The sequence below is a fragment of the Hydractinia symbiolongicarpus genome, chromosome 12 (assembly GCF_029227915.1).
Source record: "Hydractinia symbiolongicarpus strain clone_291-10 chromosome 12, HSymV2.1, whole genome shotgun sequence".
NCBI lineage: Eukaryota > Metazoa > Cnidaria > Hydrozoa > Anthoathecata > Hydractiniidae > Hydractinia > Hydractinia symbiolongicarpus.
This window is the reverse complement of record NC_079886.1, coordinates 20,100,666-20,116,934: the sequence shown is the minus strand read 5'-3', so window position 1 is coordinate 20,116,934 and position 16,269 is coordinate 20,100,666. Positions and strand designations below refer to the sequence as shown.

General features: G+C 32.6%; 3 protein-coding genes across 3 annotated transcripts; 1 reads left to right on the top strand and 2 right to left on the bottom strand.

Moving 5' to 3' along the window:
* Nucleotides 1–2,465: 2,465 nt before the first annotated feature.
* LOC130621898 (glutathione S-transferase A2-like) lies at nt 2,466–5,165 on the top strand. Its single transcript, XM_057437266.1, has 5 exons — nt 2,466–3,007; nt 3,293–3,467; nt 3,719–3,936; nt 4,676–4,780; nt 4,906–5,165. Exons 2-5 carry the CDS (start codon nt 3,329–3,331, stop codon nt 5,062–5,064), a joined length of 621 nt encoding a protein of 206 aa, XP_057293249.1. The 5' UTR covers nt 2,466–3,007; nt 3,293–3,328; the 3' UTR covers nt 5,065–5,165.
* A 187-nt stretch (nt 5,166–5,352) lies between these two features.
* On the bottom strand, nt 5,353–6,797 carry LOC130621901 (amiloride-sensitive sodium channel subunit beta-like). The gene has a single exon (XM_057437268.1). It carries the CDS (start codon nt 6,760–6,762, stop codon nt 5,362–5,364), a length of 1,401 nt encoding a protein of 466 aa, XP_057293251.1. The 5' UTR covers nt 6,763–6,797; the 3' UTR covers nt 5,353–5,361.
* Nucleotides 6,798–8,838: 2,041 nt separating this feature from the next.
* Nucleotides 8,839–11,531, bottom strand: LOC130621895 (FMRFamide-activated amiloride-sensitive sodium channel-like). The gene has a single exon (XM_057437263.1). The coding sequence runs from the start codon at nt 11,019–11,021 to the stop codon at nt 9,633–9,635; it is 1,389 nt and encodes a 462-aa protein (XP_057293246.1). The 5' UTR covers nt 11,022–11,531; the 3' UTR covers nt 8,839–9,632.
* Between the last annotated feature and the right edge of the window lie 4,738 nt (nt 11,532–16,269).

Sequence of the window (16,269 nt, the reverse complement as noted above, 5' to 3'; positions counted from 1 at the left end):
AGCCTCAAATGCTCTATACGTGGCCTATATATGTACCAAATTTGCAGCCTGTCATCTTCAGCGCATTGATCGTTAGACAATTTTGTCCGTATTTGAGAAATGACTTAAAATCTGCCTTTGCTTCAATATTTTTTTACCAGAATTGTAGCTGCATAGTTTCAATAAACGTCTTGTATGTATGTCATGTTTAAACGTCTTGTATGTATGTCATTATTAAATTAAATGGTCATATGACCATTTAATTTAATAATTTGCCACCAGATTAGCAAGAGAGTGTCATTACCAACTACACGCTTTTTTATAACAATATCAGAATTCCAATCAGGCTGGTCATTAATCTTACTTCTTTATCTTTCTAAACAACTGGTCTATTGTTCTTAGCCTTAAGACACCAGACTGATATTCTTATAAAGCATACTCTTATAACGGAAAAACGTGTTGTCAATAGATAGTGGATTATTCAAGGGGTTTGTCTGTCGTATTTATTGTCGTATATGTTCCAGCCATTGTATTTTTACTAGTCGTACGTGTCCAGGCCACAGTTTTTTCGTGCGTCCTTAGCACAAAGAACTTTCAAAGCTTTCATGACACAGTCGTACGTTAATAACATTAAAAATATTACCTCGTCTAAATTTGCAATGCTATCGATAAATGAGAGGGGAAAAAACGTTTCTCGCAAACAGTTAGCGCGATGCAGAACAAAACATGTCAAAAATGTTATTAGGAATAAAGTTTTTGTTCAAAATATGTCCTAGAACTTAGAATACAGTTGAATTAAACCAACCTTGTTTCTAGGGCTTTTTGTCTTTCATTGACGCTGCGCTTATTGATAAGTTTCGCCGTTCGATATGCAAAAAAGACAACAGTTCCTGGATTTGAGATCAGAATTAACCCATACTTATTTCGAGGCCAGTTTAGGGGGAGAAAGAAATGCTCAAATGTACTTTGTCACTAGCCTAGATTGAAAAAGCAGTTTGACCACTTCAAAAAGCGGGCGACATTTGGCTGGGTGACCAGTGGATGATTTCCAAAAAATTCTATCATATATAAATTAATAAAAATGCACTAAATAGTAAGTTGGACACTTACATTTTCAAAATACCTAAAAGGCACCACGAAGAAAGATTTGATATGGACTGTTTCGGACTTTAAAAGCATAAGTGACAACTGAGTTATACATATTACATAAATGTTGCCACAATTGTTGTAGTATGACACAAAAGAAAGAAAATAACATAATTTTTTTCTACCTGAAATCATCCTGTTTTAAGCGACGTCATATCATAAACAATTTCTAAATCGAAGATACTTTCATTACTTATTAAAATAAGGCAAAAAAAATAAGAAAAAAAAATTAAAAAAAAAGGTAAAAAAATAAGAAAAAAAAAATAAAAAAAATAAGGTAAAAATTTTCATTTTATTTTGATTTTCTGTGAGTAACACAAATGGTTTATGACAAATATTTTCGTTCGCACACACAAAAAATGGATAATTATTTGAACAATCTTGAAAAATCCGTTTTATATATCGTATTAGAATTCTAATAGCACCACACTAAACTCACTCACCCTATCTGTTCCTTTTTGTACTGAAATACTAAAGTAAAAGTAACGCGTTTTAACATATAATGTGTTTAAAAAGTTCGTGTAAATGGATCGAATTTCAAAGTTAGCACACGGTATGCTGAAGTGCAATAGCTAGCATATTAGATGGTTCTTTAAAATGGATGACACACCAAGGTTATACAGTAGATGAATTTGTTTAAAGCGACTGGAGGATATTATATGGTCAAAAACCATTTAGATAAGCAGTGGGTAAGAAAACCGTTGTGTAGAGAGAGCTTTTATTTAGATTTATTGTACGGATACACTATCGCCTGGTACCTTAGACTGCGAAAAGAAAAAAAATTAAGGGTTAGAATATAAAAACGTTAAAATGTGTTATCACGCTAAAATCGAGGATAATGCTTTGTCATCTTTGTGTACATAGCAGAAAAAAAGTTATTTGTGGTAATGAAAAGTTAATTAAACAGCGGATATATATGTCATTGAAAGATATTTAAAATCATTAAAAAGGTATGCTCAGCAATAGGAAGATATGAATCAATAAAGACGGAAACTTTTTCCTTATCGTGTACAATACGGTACAATTAACAAAATTTGTGCTTTGTCAGGTTTTTAAATACGATTTTGAAGTTATCGTTAATCTTCCTCCAAAGGTTGATATGATTGAACTGCAAGTACCACCAAACCGTCAAACTCCCAAGTGATAATAACACCCTATGAAGTGCATGAAAAACCACTCTTTATAAACAGTCAGAAGCAAGCCAAAACTAACCATGCTATTTTATTGCATAGTATTTAGCTAAAATTTGATAGTGTTACCAACGGAAGCTGCCCTTAATTGTAGAATACAGGTATATATGTCAGCCAAAGCCTTAGGAAGTCGCTTATAAAAAATCATGTACAACTGTGACCTTTTAAAGACAGAAAAATTGAGCATCAAGAACACAGAATTATCATGTGTTTCCCTTTATCACATATAAAATAATCGCCACAAAACACCCGATGCAGTAGCTAAGCAGCAAGGCATATGATAGCTAAAAATTAGTAGAATCTCAAGACGGAATAGACAGTTCTTTATCTATCTTTTTTGCTGAGCGATAAATTGGTTGCATTTTTTTAGAGTAGAATTTTTTAGAATTCTAAACTATTCATTCAAAATTGCGATGTCATTTCATGCAAGGGATGCGCGTGCTTAAAATTTGTTTATTTCAATCACTTATTAATTGCCTAATTACCCTTTAAAACATTTTTAATTACAAAGTGTCAATTATACTACGGCAAACAGACGTTAATTGAAGCAAATCTAAAAAAAACGATTGTATAGCCATTTAAAAAGTTCCTGAGTATGCACTTTTTTTGCATTCTCATTGCGAACTTTATGAATATAAATAGCAGTGAACTGCAATCAAGTTATAAACGAAAAGAAAAAAGAAAAGATTGTGGTAAGAATACAACATTCATTTTTTTCCAGAATATCAAGGATTATTTTGTCGAACGGAATACTTCCAGTGATGCAAAAGAAACATGCGTTAAATTTTTTTTTCTAAAAGGGTTGTTACTTGTGATCTAGGCGTTTCAGTAATCTCTGCTCTTTTAATAGGATTGGTTCGATGTACAGAAACTTTTGTTAATATTTCTTGGAACCTTGAAGCGTTGAATACAAAATTCACTTGAAGCATAAAATTAATTAGCAGTGCATATTATATTTAAATACGTTTTCTATTTAGATTCATTTGAAATCGATAAGTTACAACACAACAAAGATGTCTCCTAAATACTCCTTATTATATTTCGATATCCGTGGGCGTGGCGAGGCCATACGAATGTTGTTCAAATATGCTGGTGTTGAATTTGAAGAGAAAACAATATCTTTCGCAGAATTTGATGCAATTAAAGGAAATGGTATGGAAATAATTTAATATTGGTCTTTAAGTTTACAGATACAAAATTTTCTTAAGGTAACTTTTGAAATACAGTCGATGTGTATAAGGGCTAGGGATTATTGATAGAGCCAACAAACGAAGAATTATTTTAAAATAAAGGCAAAATAAAATGTTTGATTATGTTATAACTCCTTTAGGTGTAAATAAAAGTATATTTTAGGGGCTCCATATGGACAATAATAACGAATTATTAATTTTTTTCTTTTTTAGTTAAAGAAACCCCAACTGGACAGATTCCAGTTTTGACAACACAATGCGGCAAAAAAATTGTTCAAACTGCAGCTATCTTACGATACGTTGCAACTGAACTCAACTTAATGGGGGAATGCAACGGTCAACGAGCTTTGATTGATGGGATCGTTGTAACACATAAAGAGATTCATGACGCTGCTATAGATATTGCATTTTTCACAAAAGAAGAAGAGAAGGTAAGGATGGTTATATAAAGTTGACAACTGTATAAACCTATAAGGAAGAACAGTATTGTTCTCGTTTATTATTACAATGCTCCCTATCTGTCAGTCTATCTGTCAGTCTATCTGTCAGTCTATCTGTCAGTCTATCTGTCAGTCTATCTGTCAGTCTATCTGTCAGTCTATCTGTCAGTCTATCTGTCAGTCTATCTGTCAGTCTATCTGTCAGTCTATCTGTCAGTCTATCTGTCAGTCTATCTGTCAGTCTATCTGTCAGTCTATCTGTGTGCCTGTCTGGAAGCCAAAGATGGCAATCGCACGTAGCCACAGATGAATTACCATGCATTTTTCTACATAACAACTAATTGACAAGAATTAGAATTAGTACTTCCCGCACTACATATAAAGTTCGACATTTTTGTTTTGAATGATTAATCATTATAATACCTGCTTCCAAGTAATCTTTGCTGGATCTATTTTGGTTTATTTCTACAGTGGGATCCCGCTAAAGCGGACACTGTTTAAAGAGAACAGCCCTGTAAGATAGTGATACTTCGAACGTATAGATTGAAAGATAAATGGACGCGCCTGACAGAAGTAGATATTTAGCAATATTTTTACATTTTTTTAATTCAGATATTTTTCAACTTTTTTATTTACGTTATTGAATACTTCTTTCATATGTTTTTCTGCCAACGCGACAGCTTTCTCAACACCAACGAATATATACTGTATAGACATCACTTTATTTCAGCCAGCGAAGCTAAAAGCATTAGAAGAAAAACTTCATAAGTCATTCAAATTCTACGAAGTGGTAGCTAAAGAATATGGAAAATGTGACAATTTTGTTGGGAAATCGGTAAGTCCAGCTTTCATCCGTTAAATAGGCGTATTATTTCATTTGCGGTGCTATACTGATATTAAATAGTAGGCATCGTCTGGTAAAAAAACATGGTGCTTATATTGGCCGCATTCTTTGTTTAGATTACGATAGCAGACATATACTTTGTTGATGTCATGGATTTGGTCAACCAAGTACTTCCAAACGCATCCGTCCTATGTAAATATCCAGTACTCAAAAATATTCATGCTAAAACCAAAGAATCTCCAAATTTGAAGAAATATTTAGCAGAACGAAAATAAAAGAAGAAGAATTTAATTTATTGTACTAATAACATGTGTATCATAAGTAAATGAAAAAGGTGATGTTTTGGAGATGTGTTATTACTTTTATCAATTATAACTCTTGTTTTTATTACTGATTTTCCGCCATATCTCATACTTCAGTACATGAACAAAAACTTTCTCATAATATTCCAACATCTGTATGTATATACAACATATTTAACATAAATATAGCTATATAGATGCAAGTGTTTAAGATGCAACAACAAATTTGAAGTCTCCCATTTGCAGGGAACATGATGTGAAATGATAGAATCATTTGTTTTTGAGTTTCCCGTAAATGTACGAAACACATAAAAATAAAGCATAGATTATAAATACCAAAAATTCAATCAAAGTTAACACCGAAATACCAGACCACAATCCAAACTGGCCGCCAATATCGCTTAACAAATTTTCAATTCTGTAGTATTCCTCATCTTCAATAATCGAAGTTTCGAAATCCTCGAAAGACACGATAATTTCTAACAAATTATCTGCGACCATTGAAATATTTCGTGCATAAAGTTTACTTGAAGTCAATTTTATCTCATGACTATTTTCTAGGCAAGGCAAACTGCATTTTTTAAGACAAGTTAAATTCCCTGCTTTAAATGCGGCCGCTAGAGGCCTTAGACATTTTCTTTCAGCTTTGCTACATGTTTTATTTCCATCTAAGGATGGTAATTGATACAAAACACATCCGCATCTTTTTATTACATTTCGAGAATAACAAACTTTCTTGCACAATTGTTTGGAGTACTTTCGTAATAATCTGGGTCCATGTGATACCTTTCCTAAATCTGCTTTATGATGGTGGCCGCAACTTTTATTTTCGAACGGATCAGCTCTAATTCTTCTTGTTTTCTTTAGAGCAACAACATGTGTAAACCCCGGAGCTAGGTATGTCCCACGCGATGTTAAATCCACCATAGCGCCCTGCTCCCCTACTTGCATCACGATGCCGGCAACGTTGGCTAAAAACGAGTACTTTGCGATTTCAATGTTTAATTTTATTGATAAACCGCTTCCTATGCCGGTGTCAGAAACCTTTAGAACCTCTTCTCCAGCATTACGGTAACCGCTATTAAACATAAAGCAGTTCCCGTGTTTCCAATGCCAGAATTGTTTCCAGTATGTTTCATTTTTACAGTCGTAAATTGACTTCCATTCGCAAGATGCTATCATGTCCTTAAAATGATGCCCGTATTGGTACATACCTGCTCCCAGTTCAAAATGTTTTTGCGCTAAATACTCGTACGCTGCTAAATGTTCGAAGTATCTTTTCAATTGCTCCCGTCCCGGTGTCAAGGATCCATCCGAAGTATCCCCAACAAATGCCATAAAATTATAAGAATTTGATGCCATGCCATTCCATAATTCTTCTGCTAACTTACCTTTTTTAACATTATTAGTGTTGCAAATGGTGATTGCTGGAAATACTGGATTAGTTTCTTCTCTTAAATAGATTTTAGTTTGCGTAGGTCGAATGAAATACTGCTTTACTAATGGTTCCACTTGATAAAACATTTCAACTTGACAAGCGAAAATTGTTAACAACCAAAATATTTTAATGACTGCACTTCCTGTCAGAACAATCTGTGAAAACCCATGAGCTGTAGTGTTTGTTGCGAAATGCATCCAAATAGTTTTTAAGGATTTCTTTTCTTCTTCCATCCTACTTGCTCTTTCTGAATTTATCTTTACCGCCATTTTAGGTGGTTCAACATTTGGAAATTTTTATTCATTGCGAATTTTATAATAAAAATAATAGGCAGGTGAAAAGAAAATGACAAAATATTTTTAAAAGCAAAAGAACATTTCACAAGGGCAAATTTTATGAAACAACAAAGTTTTATTTTTTGCAGGTTCTAATAAAGCAATTTAAATATAGGCTACCAGGTCAGCAGGGGAAAATAATTTTACATAACGTTGGTTTATAATCATCGTTCGTGTTGAAATCAACTTATAGTTTGGTCAGAAATAAATAAATTTATTGACTTTTTTTAAAAAGGTCTATTCTGTCTTAATATTTTAAAAAGGAGGATGAGCACCAAAAACGTATTAGGTCAGATCGGAATTTAGGTCAACACGCGTAAATAAATCTCCTATCTGTTTTTTTAAAACCTTAAAAACTATGTTTATTTTTATTCATTTACTATAAGAAACAAAGCACGACAGAATAGTCATCAAATATTGGAATTTTTTTTCGGTTTGCTAATAACTAGGAGTAACATTAGAAACTTACTCGTATATGCCCTGATGTTTAAGAAAATAAAGTATTATATTTTTTTTTCAAAAAATGGAACGCTATTGCGCCAAAATCCCAACAAAGGACCCTTAATGGTGAAACTCTGAATGTTTTTGTTGTTAAAAAATTCTTATTTCGTTATTTCTTAAATTTAATCCAGCTTGTCCAAGATTGCCAATAAATCAGCCTCAGCATAGTATCCGTATTATGTTCAAAATAATAGTAGAACTGCTACTTTGTGCTAAGAACGAACGCTGTGATTACTGTCAATGTATATATCAGGCTTTTATTTTGACAAAGAAAAAATTAATAATGACTAAAACAAATTTGTGTAAAATTTTATAAAGAACTTCCTATAGGCATCTAATAGTACTCGCACAAATCTGACAATACATCAGATTTTAAGCGCTCCTAAACTACAAATATCTTATTAAAAAAGCAATGACTTCTTAAGGGACCGCAACAGAGAGGGGTTTTTAACAAGTTATGTGCACTGTTTAATTTGCTAGAATTTTTCTAGCATTCAACAAGAGTTAATGGCAGCGTTTTACCTTTAAAACATCGACCGTCAATAGATTCGATGATACTGGTTGTTTCATAACTATGTGCTTTTCAGTTTATATTTACTTTCTGTCTTCTTAAACTTAAATTAAAATTAAAATTAAATTAAAAAACAAACAGCAACTTATACTGTTCAATTGAAATACTGTGACTGTTTCAAGTGAGGCCAAGAGTTTGCACTTACTGATTCATCAATAATGAACCTCATGCTTATTGAAAACTATAAGAGAACGGAGGACTAATTTCTTACAATTTAAAACGTATAACGCAACTTTATTTTATCAAGCGTAATCATTCTGTAAATTTTAGAAAATTGACTAAACTGATTTCCCGACTTTTTTGGATTTTACCTACGTGTGTGTGCTCTCTACCGATATAAGCACTCAACTTTCTATCAAATTAAACTCTTTGATGAAATAAACTTCAAAGTTTTATGAACTAGCTAGCTGATTGTATTCTTTAAACTTCGCATAGAAACATACAAGACTGTTGCACATAAAGCCAGTCGGAGAAACAACGATGACTTTAAAATGTTTTTAGAGGTGCTAATTACCTTCTTTAAGTAAGTAACATAAAAGAATGTGACGACAATGGAAACGTTACACCTCAATGATTTTAAATTAAGAATCAACACAAAAGAATACTATCTTGCGTTAGTAATTAAATTTTAATTCCACAATATAATGTTGAATTAGCTGGACATTTTTTTGATCAATAAGATTTATTTATATATCTATAGTAAAATACTTAGTTACTACATCTCTTATTAATAATTTATTGCCGCAGTGTTGTTGGCTTAAAAGTCATCATAGTGCGCTATTTTTAAATTATCCATGTCTACAAGCAGATGAATAATGTAAAGGCTTAAATAATAGGTCGGATGGTGTTGTCAAAGGTTACTTAACGTAGTAGGTCTAAATAAGTACAAAAATAGAGTAGAAACTATAGAATGGTTAATGGTTTATGCCTACCGGACCTCTGGTTATGACGAGCGAGTATATTCAGTGTGATCAAACACTCAATTACATATAGGCGCCATGGATGAGCTATCTGCCATCCTCGGTATCATATTGCAATAAGTGGATTGGCGATGCGCAATGTATCCCTGTTTGACCTTTAAACTTAGATAATTGTCTTCAGGCGGCAATACTTTAATATATAAATATTCAGTATCCGTGGATTGCACAATGAGGTCTCCAATTTGATTTTTCTTCACACAAATGCGAAAAAGATATGAATTTTTTTACATAATTTGTCATAACAGGTCAAGTTATAACAGTTCATCCTGGTGTTTACGTTTCACTCGCAGCTAGGATTTAAAAAATGCAAGCTATTATTTTGAAAAAAGACCCAATTACTTTTCTTTTTTCCTACATGAATACGTTATATATTGATAAGTTACAACTTCATTCTGTTATCACCTTTTATTTGTCATTGTGGCATATTACAAATACAGTTTATTTTACAAACTTCGAATGAAAATTTCCTCGGAATTGTATAAGTTACCAGTTCATAAGCGATTCTAGTGAAGACTTTCATCATCATTAGTTTAAAATCTTCAAAGCATGTAAAACTTGTGAATTGCATTACTTTGGAAATACGTTACACTTGTGACTGTTGCTGTGGTTCGTTCGTTAGTTTAACTCACTGTTTAAATTAGTTTAAATTGTGTAATTTAATTTTATGCGACGACGTCGGATTTAACTATTTGTGACTGATATACTTCAGGAATGTTTTATTCATTTTTGATCCAAAAGAACACCTTTTGAAAAATAATACTTGTACCATATGCGCAGAGAACTAATAGTTCAACTAAAGTCAGTACTGAAACACCAGACCATAACCCAAGTTGTCCACCGATGTCGCTTAGTAAATTATGTATCATGTAGTACTCTTCATCTTCCATGACAACTGTTTCAGGTTTTTTGAAAGAGAAATATACTTCCAGCCTGTTCTTCTCAGAAGATTCAGTTTCATTCAAAGGAAATTTAGCCGATGATATGCTTAAAAGGTGGTTAATTTCCTCACAAGGAAATCGACACTCCCTCAGGCAAGACAAATTGTTGTGCATATAATCATAATCGACAGCTAAAACGCATGCTTCATCACTTGAATGACACCTTCTTTTGCTGTTTAAAGAAGGTGCCCAATATGGAGTGCAGTTACATTTCCTTATCATAACTTGATAAGAGCAAAGATCCATACACGTTTTTCTAGAATATTTTTTTAAAATTCTCTGATCATTATTTGGCTGCTTTCCCAAATCAGTTTTATAATGTGGTATACATGTTCTATTGTTAAACGGGTCGGCTCTTTTTCGAATTGTTTTTTCCATTGAAATAAGATGTGAAAAACCTGGTGAGAGGTAATGAGAGTGGGACAAAATGTCCTTCATAACATCCTGCTCACCAACATGAAGAATTATACCGGCCCTTTTTGCCAATGGCAAATAATAGTCCTTGAGCCCTATATTTAATTCTAATGATAGAAGGGTATTAATATTAGTTTCAAAAGAGGTTAAAACAGGAACAGCTTTGTTATTACGGTCATAACCGCTGTTGAAAGAAAAACAATTGCCATATTTCCAATGCCAAAATTGTTTCCAGAATCTTGAATTCATGCAACTATGAAAGAAGTTCCATCGGCAGTCTAAAACGAAGTTTTCAAATAAATGCCCGTAATTTAACATCTGATTTCCTAGTTTAAAACTTATTGAAGAAAGCCATAAATCTTTCATTGGAAAGAACTGTCCAGTTCTGAGACTGTTACTAGCATTTAGTCCTCCATCAGTATCATTGAACAACATTTCAGCCTCCGTTTTTCTTATGGGATTGATATTGCAAACTGTAACAACAGGGAACGTTAACACAGCATCAGCAATTTGGTATACCTTCGTCACGACAGGTCTTTTTCTATATTGTATAACTAAAGGCGTTATTTGCAAATAAATTCCTATTTGGCAACCAATAATTGCAGTTACCCAGAATAACTTAAACCAGCGACCTCTTGCTAGCGCAATCTGGGTAATGCCATGAGCTGTTGTGTTTTTTGCAAATTGCAATATTATTTTTTTCATAGAAATCTTCTCGTATATATCTTCGGTGATTTCGGTCTTCGGTTCCATTTTCGAACTTTCTGTACGTCTTCTCTTTTTTCTTGTTATTGCCACTAGAAGGAAACAACATTCCGCGTTAAGCTGCTGTTTTTTGGATAAAAAAAGAAACTATTATATATACAGTTAAAAAGGCTTATTGTTTTTTTTTCACCTGCTAAAAATGAAATAATTATTTTGATTAAAGTTAACAGGGTGATTTAAATTGGTTATATATATTCTACCTTTACCAAACCAGGCAGGTTTGGTTTAACATAGCACTAGGGAAAGGAGAGTCGTAAAGTACCCACGGTCCAAGAACTCAGAACTACTTTGTCTTAATACAAACTCAACCCGTAAGAATGTTTTGATAACATAAGAGATCCCTAATGACGTTACAGATGATGCTACAGATATTTAGGGAGATGGTAAACATGGGGACTGATTACCAATTACGTCATTGGGACTAAAATTAACGTCATATAACGTTACGTTACTTATTTTGATGATAGAATAAAAAGCCACGTTTTGCCAGAACTATTGACGCTCTTATCATTAAATCTCGTGCATGTTTGAAATTATAACAAGAAGCCCTGGGGGCTCTAAGAATTTCCGCGCGCTACCACAAAATTTGATGAAAACCTGCTAATTCGTTGTGTTATTGTGCCAAACATTCGAAGGGGTTTGGTGCATGAACCTCTGAAGATAAAGCCAATCAGTGACATTATATCTTACAACAAACGCAAACAAAACGAAACGTGTCATAATAAACTCACATTTTAAAAGAAATTGGTAACAAAAAATACAGCCTATCATTCATGGTTGAAAGTCTTGCGATTGAAACGTTTATGGTCTTAAACGGCATTAGTTGAAAAAAAATCAAAATTATGATGTGACCATCATTTTCAGCATACTTTTTTATTAACTGTGTCAATTTTTGTCGAAAATAAAGCAGTTTTAATTTTTGGATAAATTTTGGCCTGAAATGACATTTAGGTGACAAAAAATCAAACTTTTGTACCATCATCATTTTCAGCATACTTTATTTGTTTACTGTGCCAAATTTTGTTAAAAATAAAGTAGTTTTAATTTTTGGACCGATTTTGGCCTGAAATGACATTTAGGTAAAAAGAAATCAAAATTTTGATGTCACCATCATGTTCAGCATACTTTATTTGTTAACTGTTCCAAATTTTGTTGAAAATAAAGTAGTTCTAATTTTTGGACCAATTTTGGCCTAAAATGACATTAAGGTGACAAAAATCAAAATTATTATGTCACCATTATGTTCAGCATACTTTTTTTGTTAACTGTACCAAATTTTGTCGAAAACAAATACTAATTTTGTCCTGAAGCGTCAATACTAGACTTCCCAGTAGTTAAGGAGCTTGGGTACGAAGTTTACATCTGTGACGGACCAACGTGAAATCCCAGGGTCGATTTTTTCTCAAAAAATGCTTCGAAAGAAAAAAACGACGGTTTTAAAGAATTTCCTACGCCTTCGGGCGCGGAAATTCAAATATAGAAATTTTTGACTTACACACTTATACGTCTTCAAGTCAAAAATGACTCCTGAAGTGATGTACCTCCTTTAGTAACATCTTGGTAATCAGCTGGTAATAATTAGACACATAAAATATTTGAGTAATTCAATTCAACATCTTACAAAACTCCATACGGATGTAAAACACTTATTAAAACTTGAAAAAATATTCTTTATTCATAGCTCCTTTGATTTATTTGCTTCCCATCTACAATGTTGACTTAATATACTGGAGGGAAAGGTAAAATTTTAAGGATTAGAAGCACAAGCATTTCCAAAATTCGTTTCTATCTAAAGTTTGATTCCTACTAGAGGGAGTTAGGCTTAACTTCACGGGAGTAACCAAAGAAAGTTGAAGTTGCAGACGTTTTCAAATTTATTTGTTAAAACGACGTGATATATGTGTCAGTTTCTTTCGCGCTAAAATCGTCGTGTGTCAATTTCAAACATTTGTTGTTGGTAAAGTATTGTGGACTCTATTTTTACGAACATATAGAAGAAAAGAAAGAAAGTGGGAATATTTCAAAATATATTGAGAAGGATCTGATTAGCAGTAAGTTTTTTTTAATTCCCTGTGTTACCCTGAATATTTACATAAAATACAATGTATACATATTTTGTATACATAAGTTTATTTGGTGTCATTATTTCGCATATGCTATAGAAAAAATTCTTTATTTTAGGTTGATAAAAAAGCGAAAGGAATTGAGAAGATTCCCGTTTTAAGAAAAAGAAACAGTAATTTAGTTACTTATATCTAACATTATATTTAGGTACATCATTTGAAAACTGTAGAATCTGTTAATATATATTTCTTTGAACACCTAGTTTTGCAATTACACATCTTGTTATTTCTGAGAAGTTTTCTTATATAAAAGCGTTAGTGACAAATTCTCCTTGTAATTAATATCACTAGTTAGATCATATTTTAATACCATTATTTTCTTTCTATAGCAAATAGAAGAAGAAGTCTATGAAAAATTGTTTCGATACTGAAAATGCACGTGAAATATGCAGAGGTGATGAAGAATGTTTATGCATGGGAATATAAAGTTTTTGTAAATAAATATGAGTTATCATGTGTCTTCTGATACTAGTGTAATTGAACGAATGTAAATACTAGTTGATTATAAAAGAAAATTTTAAAAATCATTTTTTGTTTTTAAGGAGCCTCTTTGTTAGATCTGATAACATCGCAGCTAAGTCGCTGTAACGTCGGTTACCTTCGCAGTTATACGTCTGTAAAAAGTCGTACAGACGCCAAGTCCGACGTCTGTGCGACTTTCCATTCTGACGTTGAGCGGACGTCGCACCGACGTAAAACTCGACGTCGCTACGACATCTCTGCAACGTTGGTGTAGCGGCTGGGTACATGTGGATAAGAAAATCTTCCAAATGTATTTACTTTAGTAGTCTTCATTGCTTTTACATTTTGTGGTCTTAATATTTCCAAAAAGCCACCCATTACTGATAAATTGTGCTTTATCTTTTCCCAATGACATGTTTTTGAAACACCAAACCCCTTTTTTATTTTTTACTTAACACACTCACATTTTATTGCTCACACAGATATGCAAAAGAAGTTGTTGTCTTATTTAAAACATAATAGTCCAAAAATTTGATCTAAATCATAATGCAAGTTTAAAGATTGAAATCGACAAGTCGTTTTATCGATTTTATCGACAAGTTATTTAATCGATTCAAATCATGTATCACTGCCTTATTAGAGTAGAAAGAATTGGTAAATGACTTTACCAACAGTATTGCTACCCTATAAGAAAAAATGTTTGGGGAATAATTTTTTTGGGATATTATTTTTAAGATTTTGGACCAAAATTAAGTTTCACCAATTTTTTTTTGAGCTCATCAAAAAATCACAAAAATGTATTTCTTGCAAAAATTCTTTCGTTTAATGGCTTAATTTCAGATCGAATCTTATCTGACCTATTTCAGAGGTTAGATTGACTTTTAAAATTTTCTGAACCTGTATCTTAGTTAAAATTTATATGCTGTCAAAAACGGTTTATCGGCTTCTCTATAAAGGGCTAAATTCTGTAACTCAGAAAGAATATATTATAATAGCCGTACACGTCTGTCCGTCTGTCAGGCAAATTGGTAGCTTAGCTGCACAAGTATAAAAAGGACGAGCGAACCTGTGGATTTTTCCACGGGCTAACGGCTATCACTCCAAAATACACGTCGTGTTGTCGGCCCTGGGTAGACAAATGTGTTGAATAAAGTTCGAGCACCACATTAAAATGTGTCATAGTATAAAATACATTTCAAAATGGTAGCACGTTTTAATTTAGACAAGTGAACGAATATGTAGGCAGCTAGATTTTTGTTTTATTTTATAATTTCATAAATATTTAATAATTTAGGTTCCTTCATTTTTCCAATAGAACACTGTGGTTGCGTATGTGTTTTTATAAAATGTTTATGATTACATTGTAAAATAAAATTTGATTCTGATAAAATTTCTCTATCAATACAATAAGCTTTTTTTGTAGTGCATTCATTTTAGCTTGTCTCTTTAATAATAGCCGTATTCCGTCTGTCAATCTCTGCGCGGACCCCCCGCTGAGTTAGAAAATGATGTTACGGAAACACAAATTTCAAATGCGATATATTTTTATCCACTTTGTTGCGACGGGTAAATTTAAAGGACAGACGAACCCGTGGATTTTTCCACGGGCAACGACTATCTCTTTAATAATAGCCGTATTTTGTCTGTGTGTGCGCGAGAGCCTCGTCCCGTAACGGAACCACGATTTTTTTAAAATGTGTTTTTGTCCACTTTGCTGCAACGGGTTAATTTAAAGGACGAGCGACCCCGTGGATTTTTGCACGGGCTAACGACTAGTCTCTATTATAATAACTGTCGTCTGTCTGTTTGTGCGTCAAAAGCTACTTGTGTTAACCACGCATGAAATTGCGCTCATCTCTTTGATCTTTTTGCCACGCTATTTTAAAATTTCATTTTATTTTGTCTTTTTTTCTTCGTTTTCTTATATAAAATCCATGGTTAATTAACTTTTATTGTTCCTTCGATGCAGTTTCTTTGTTATAAACAACTACGGTAAAAATTGCGTTGTCTATTTCATTGAAAAAGTTTTAATTGTTCGCGCCTTTTTATTAGTAACAGTGACGGTAACAAGTTTTTAATAATAGAAGGAGAAAAAAAATTTTAGAAAGGTTTTGTAAGTGATTTTTTTGTTTGTTCTAAACATGAATGTGAAATTTAATTCTTAAATATTGTTTCATCTTCAACCATTTATATTTTTAATGACAACAATAACCCTGGATGTGCTTATTTTTTGCTGAAACTTATTGTTTTTTAAACTAAACAAAAAGTGTAAGAAAATGTCAAATTTAGTTTTTTAAAAGCTATTTGCAGGGAGGAGCCTCTTTTTAACATCAAACTTAGGCCGTAAAAATGCACAAACTATTGTTAAATATATGAATTTTACGAGAAAGCGGCGTAACACTACTTCCGATAAACTATACTATAAAAAATAAAAAAGTGTAGTTTACACTGCTTCCGTGTATATTTCCCGGGACTATGACTACCGCGGAGTAATTTCATAACAGATGCGCAAAATAATTTAATTAACTAGTATATTGATAATAGAACTATTTTTTGCCTCAATTTCATCAAACCAATCTAAACCCATATCATACGAAATCTTAAGTCAATATTTTAATTTTTACTGAAGTTCTGGGACTTTGAACTAAAAA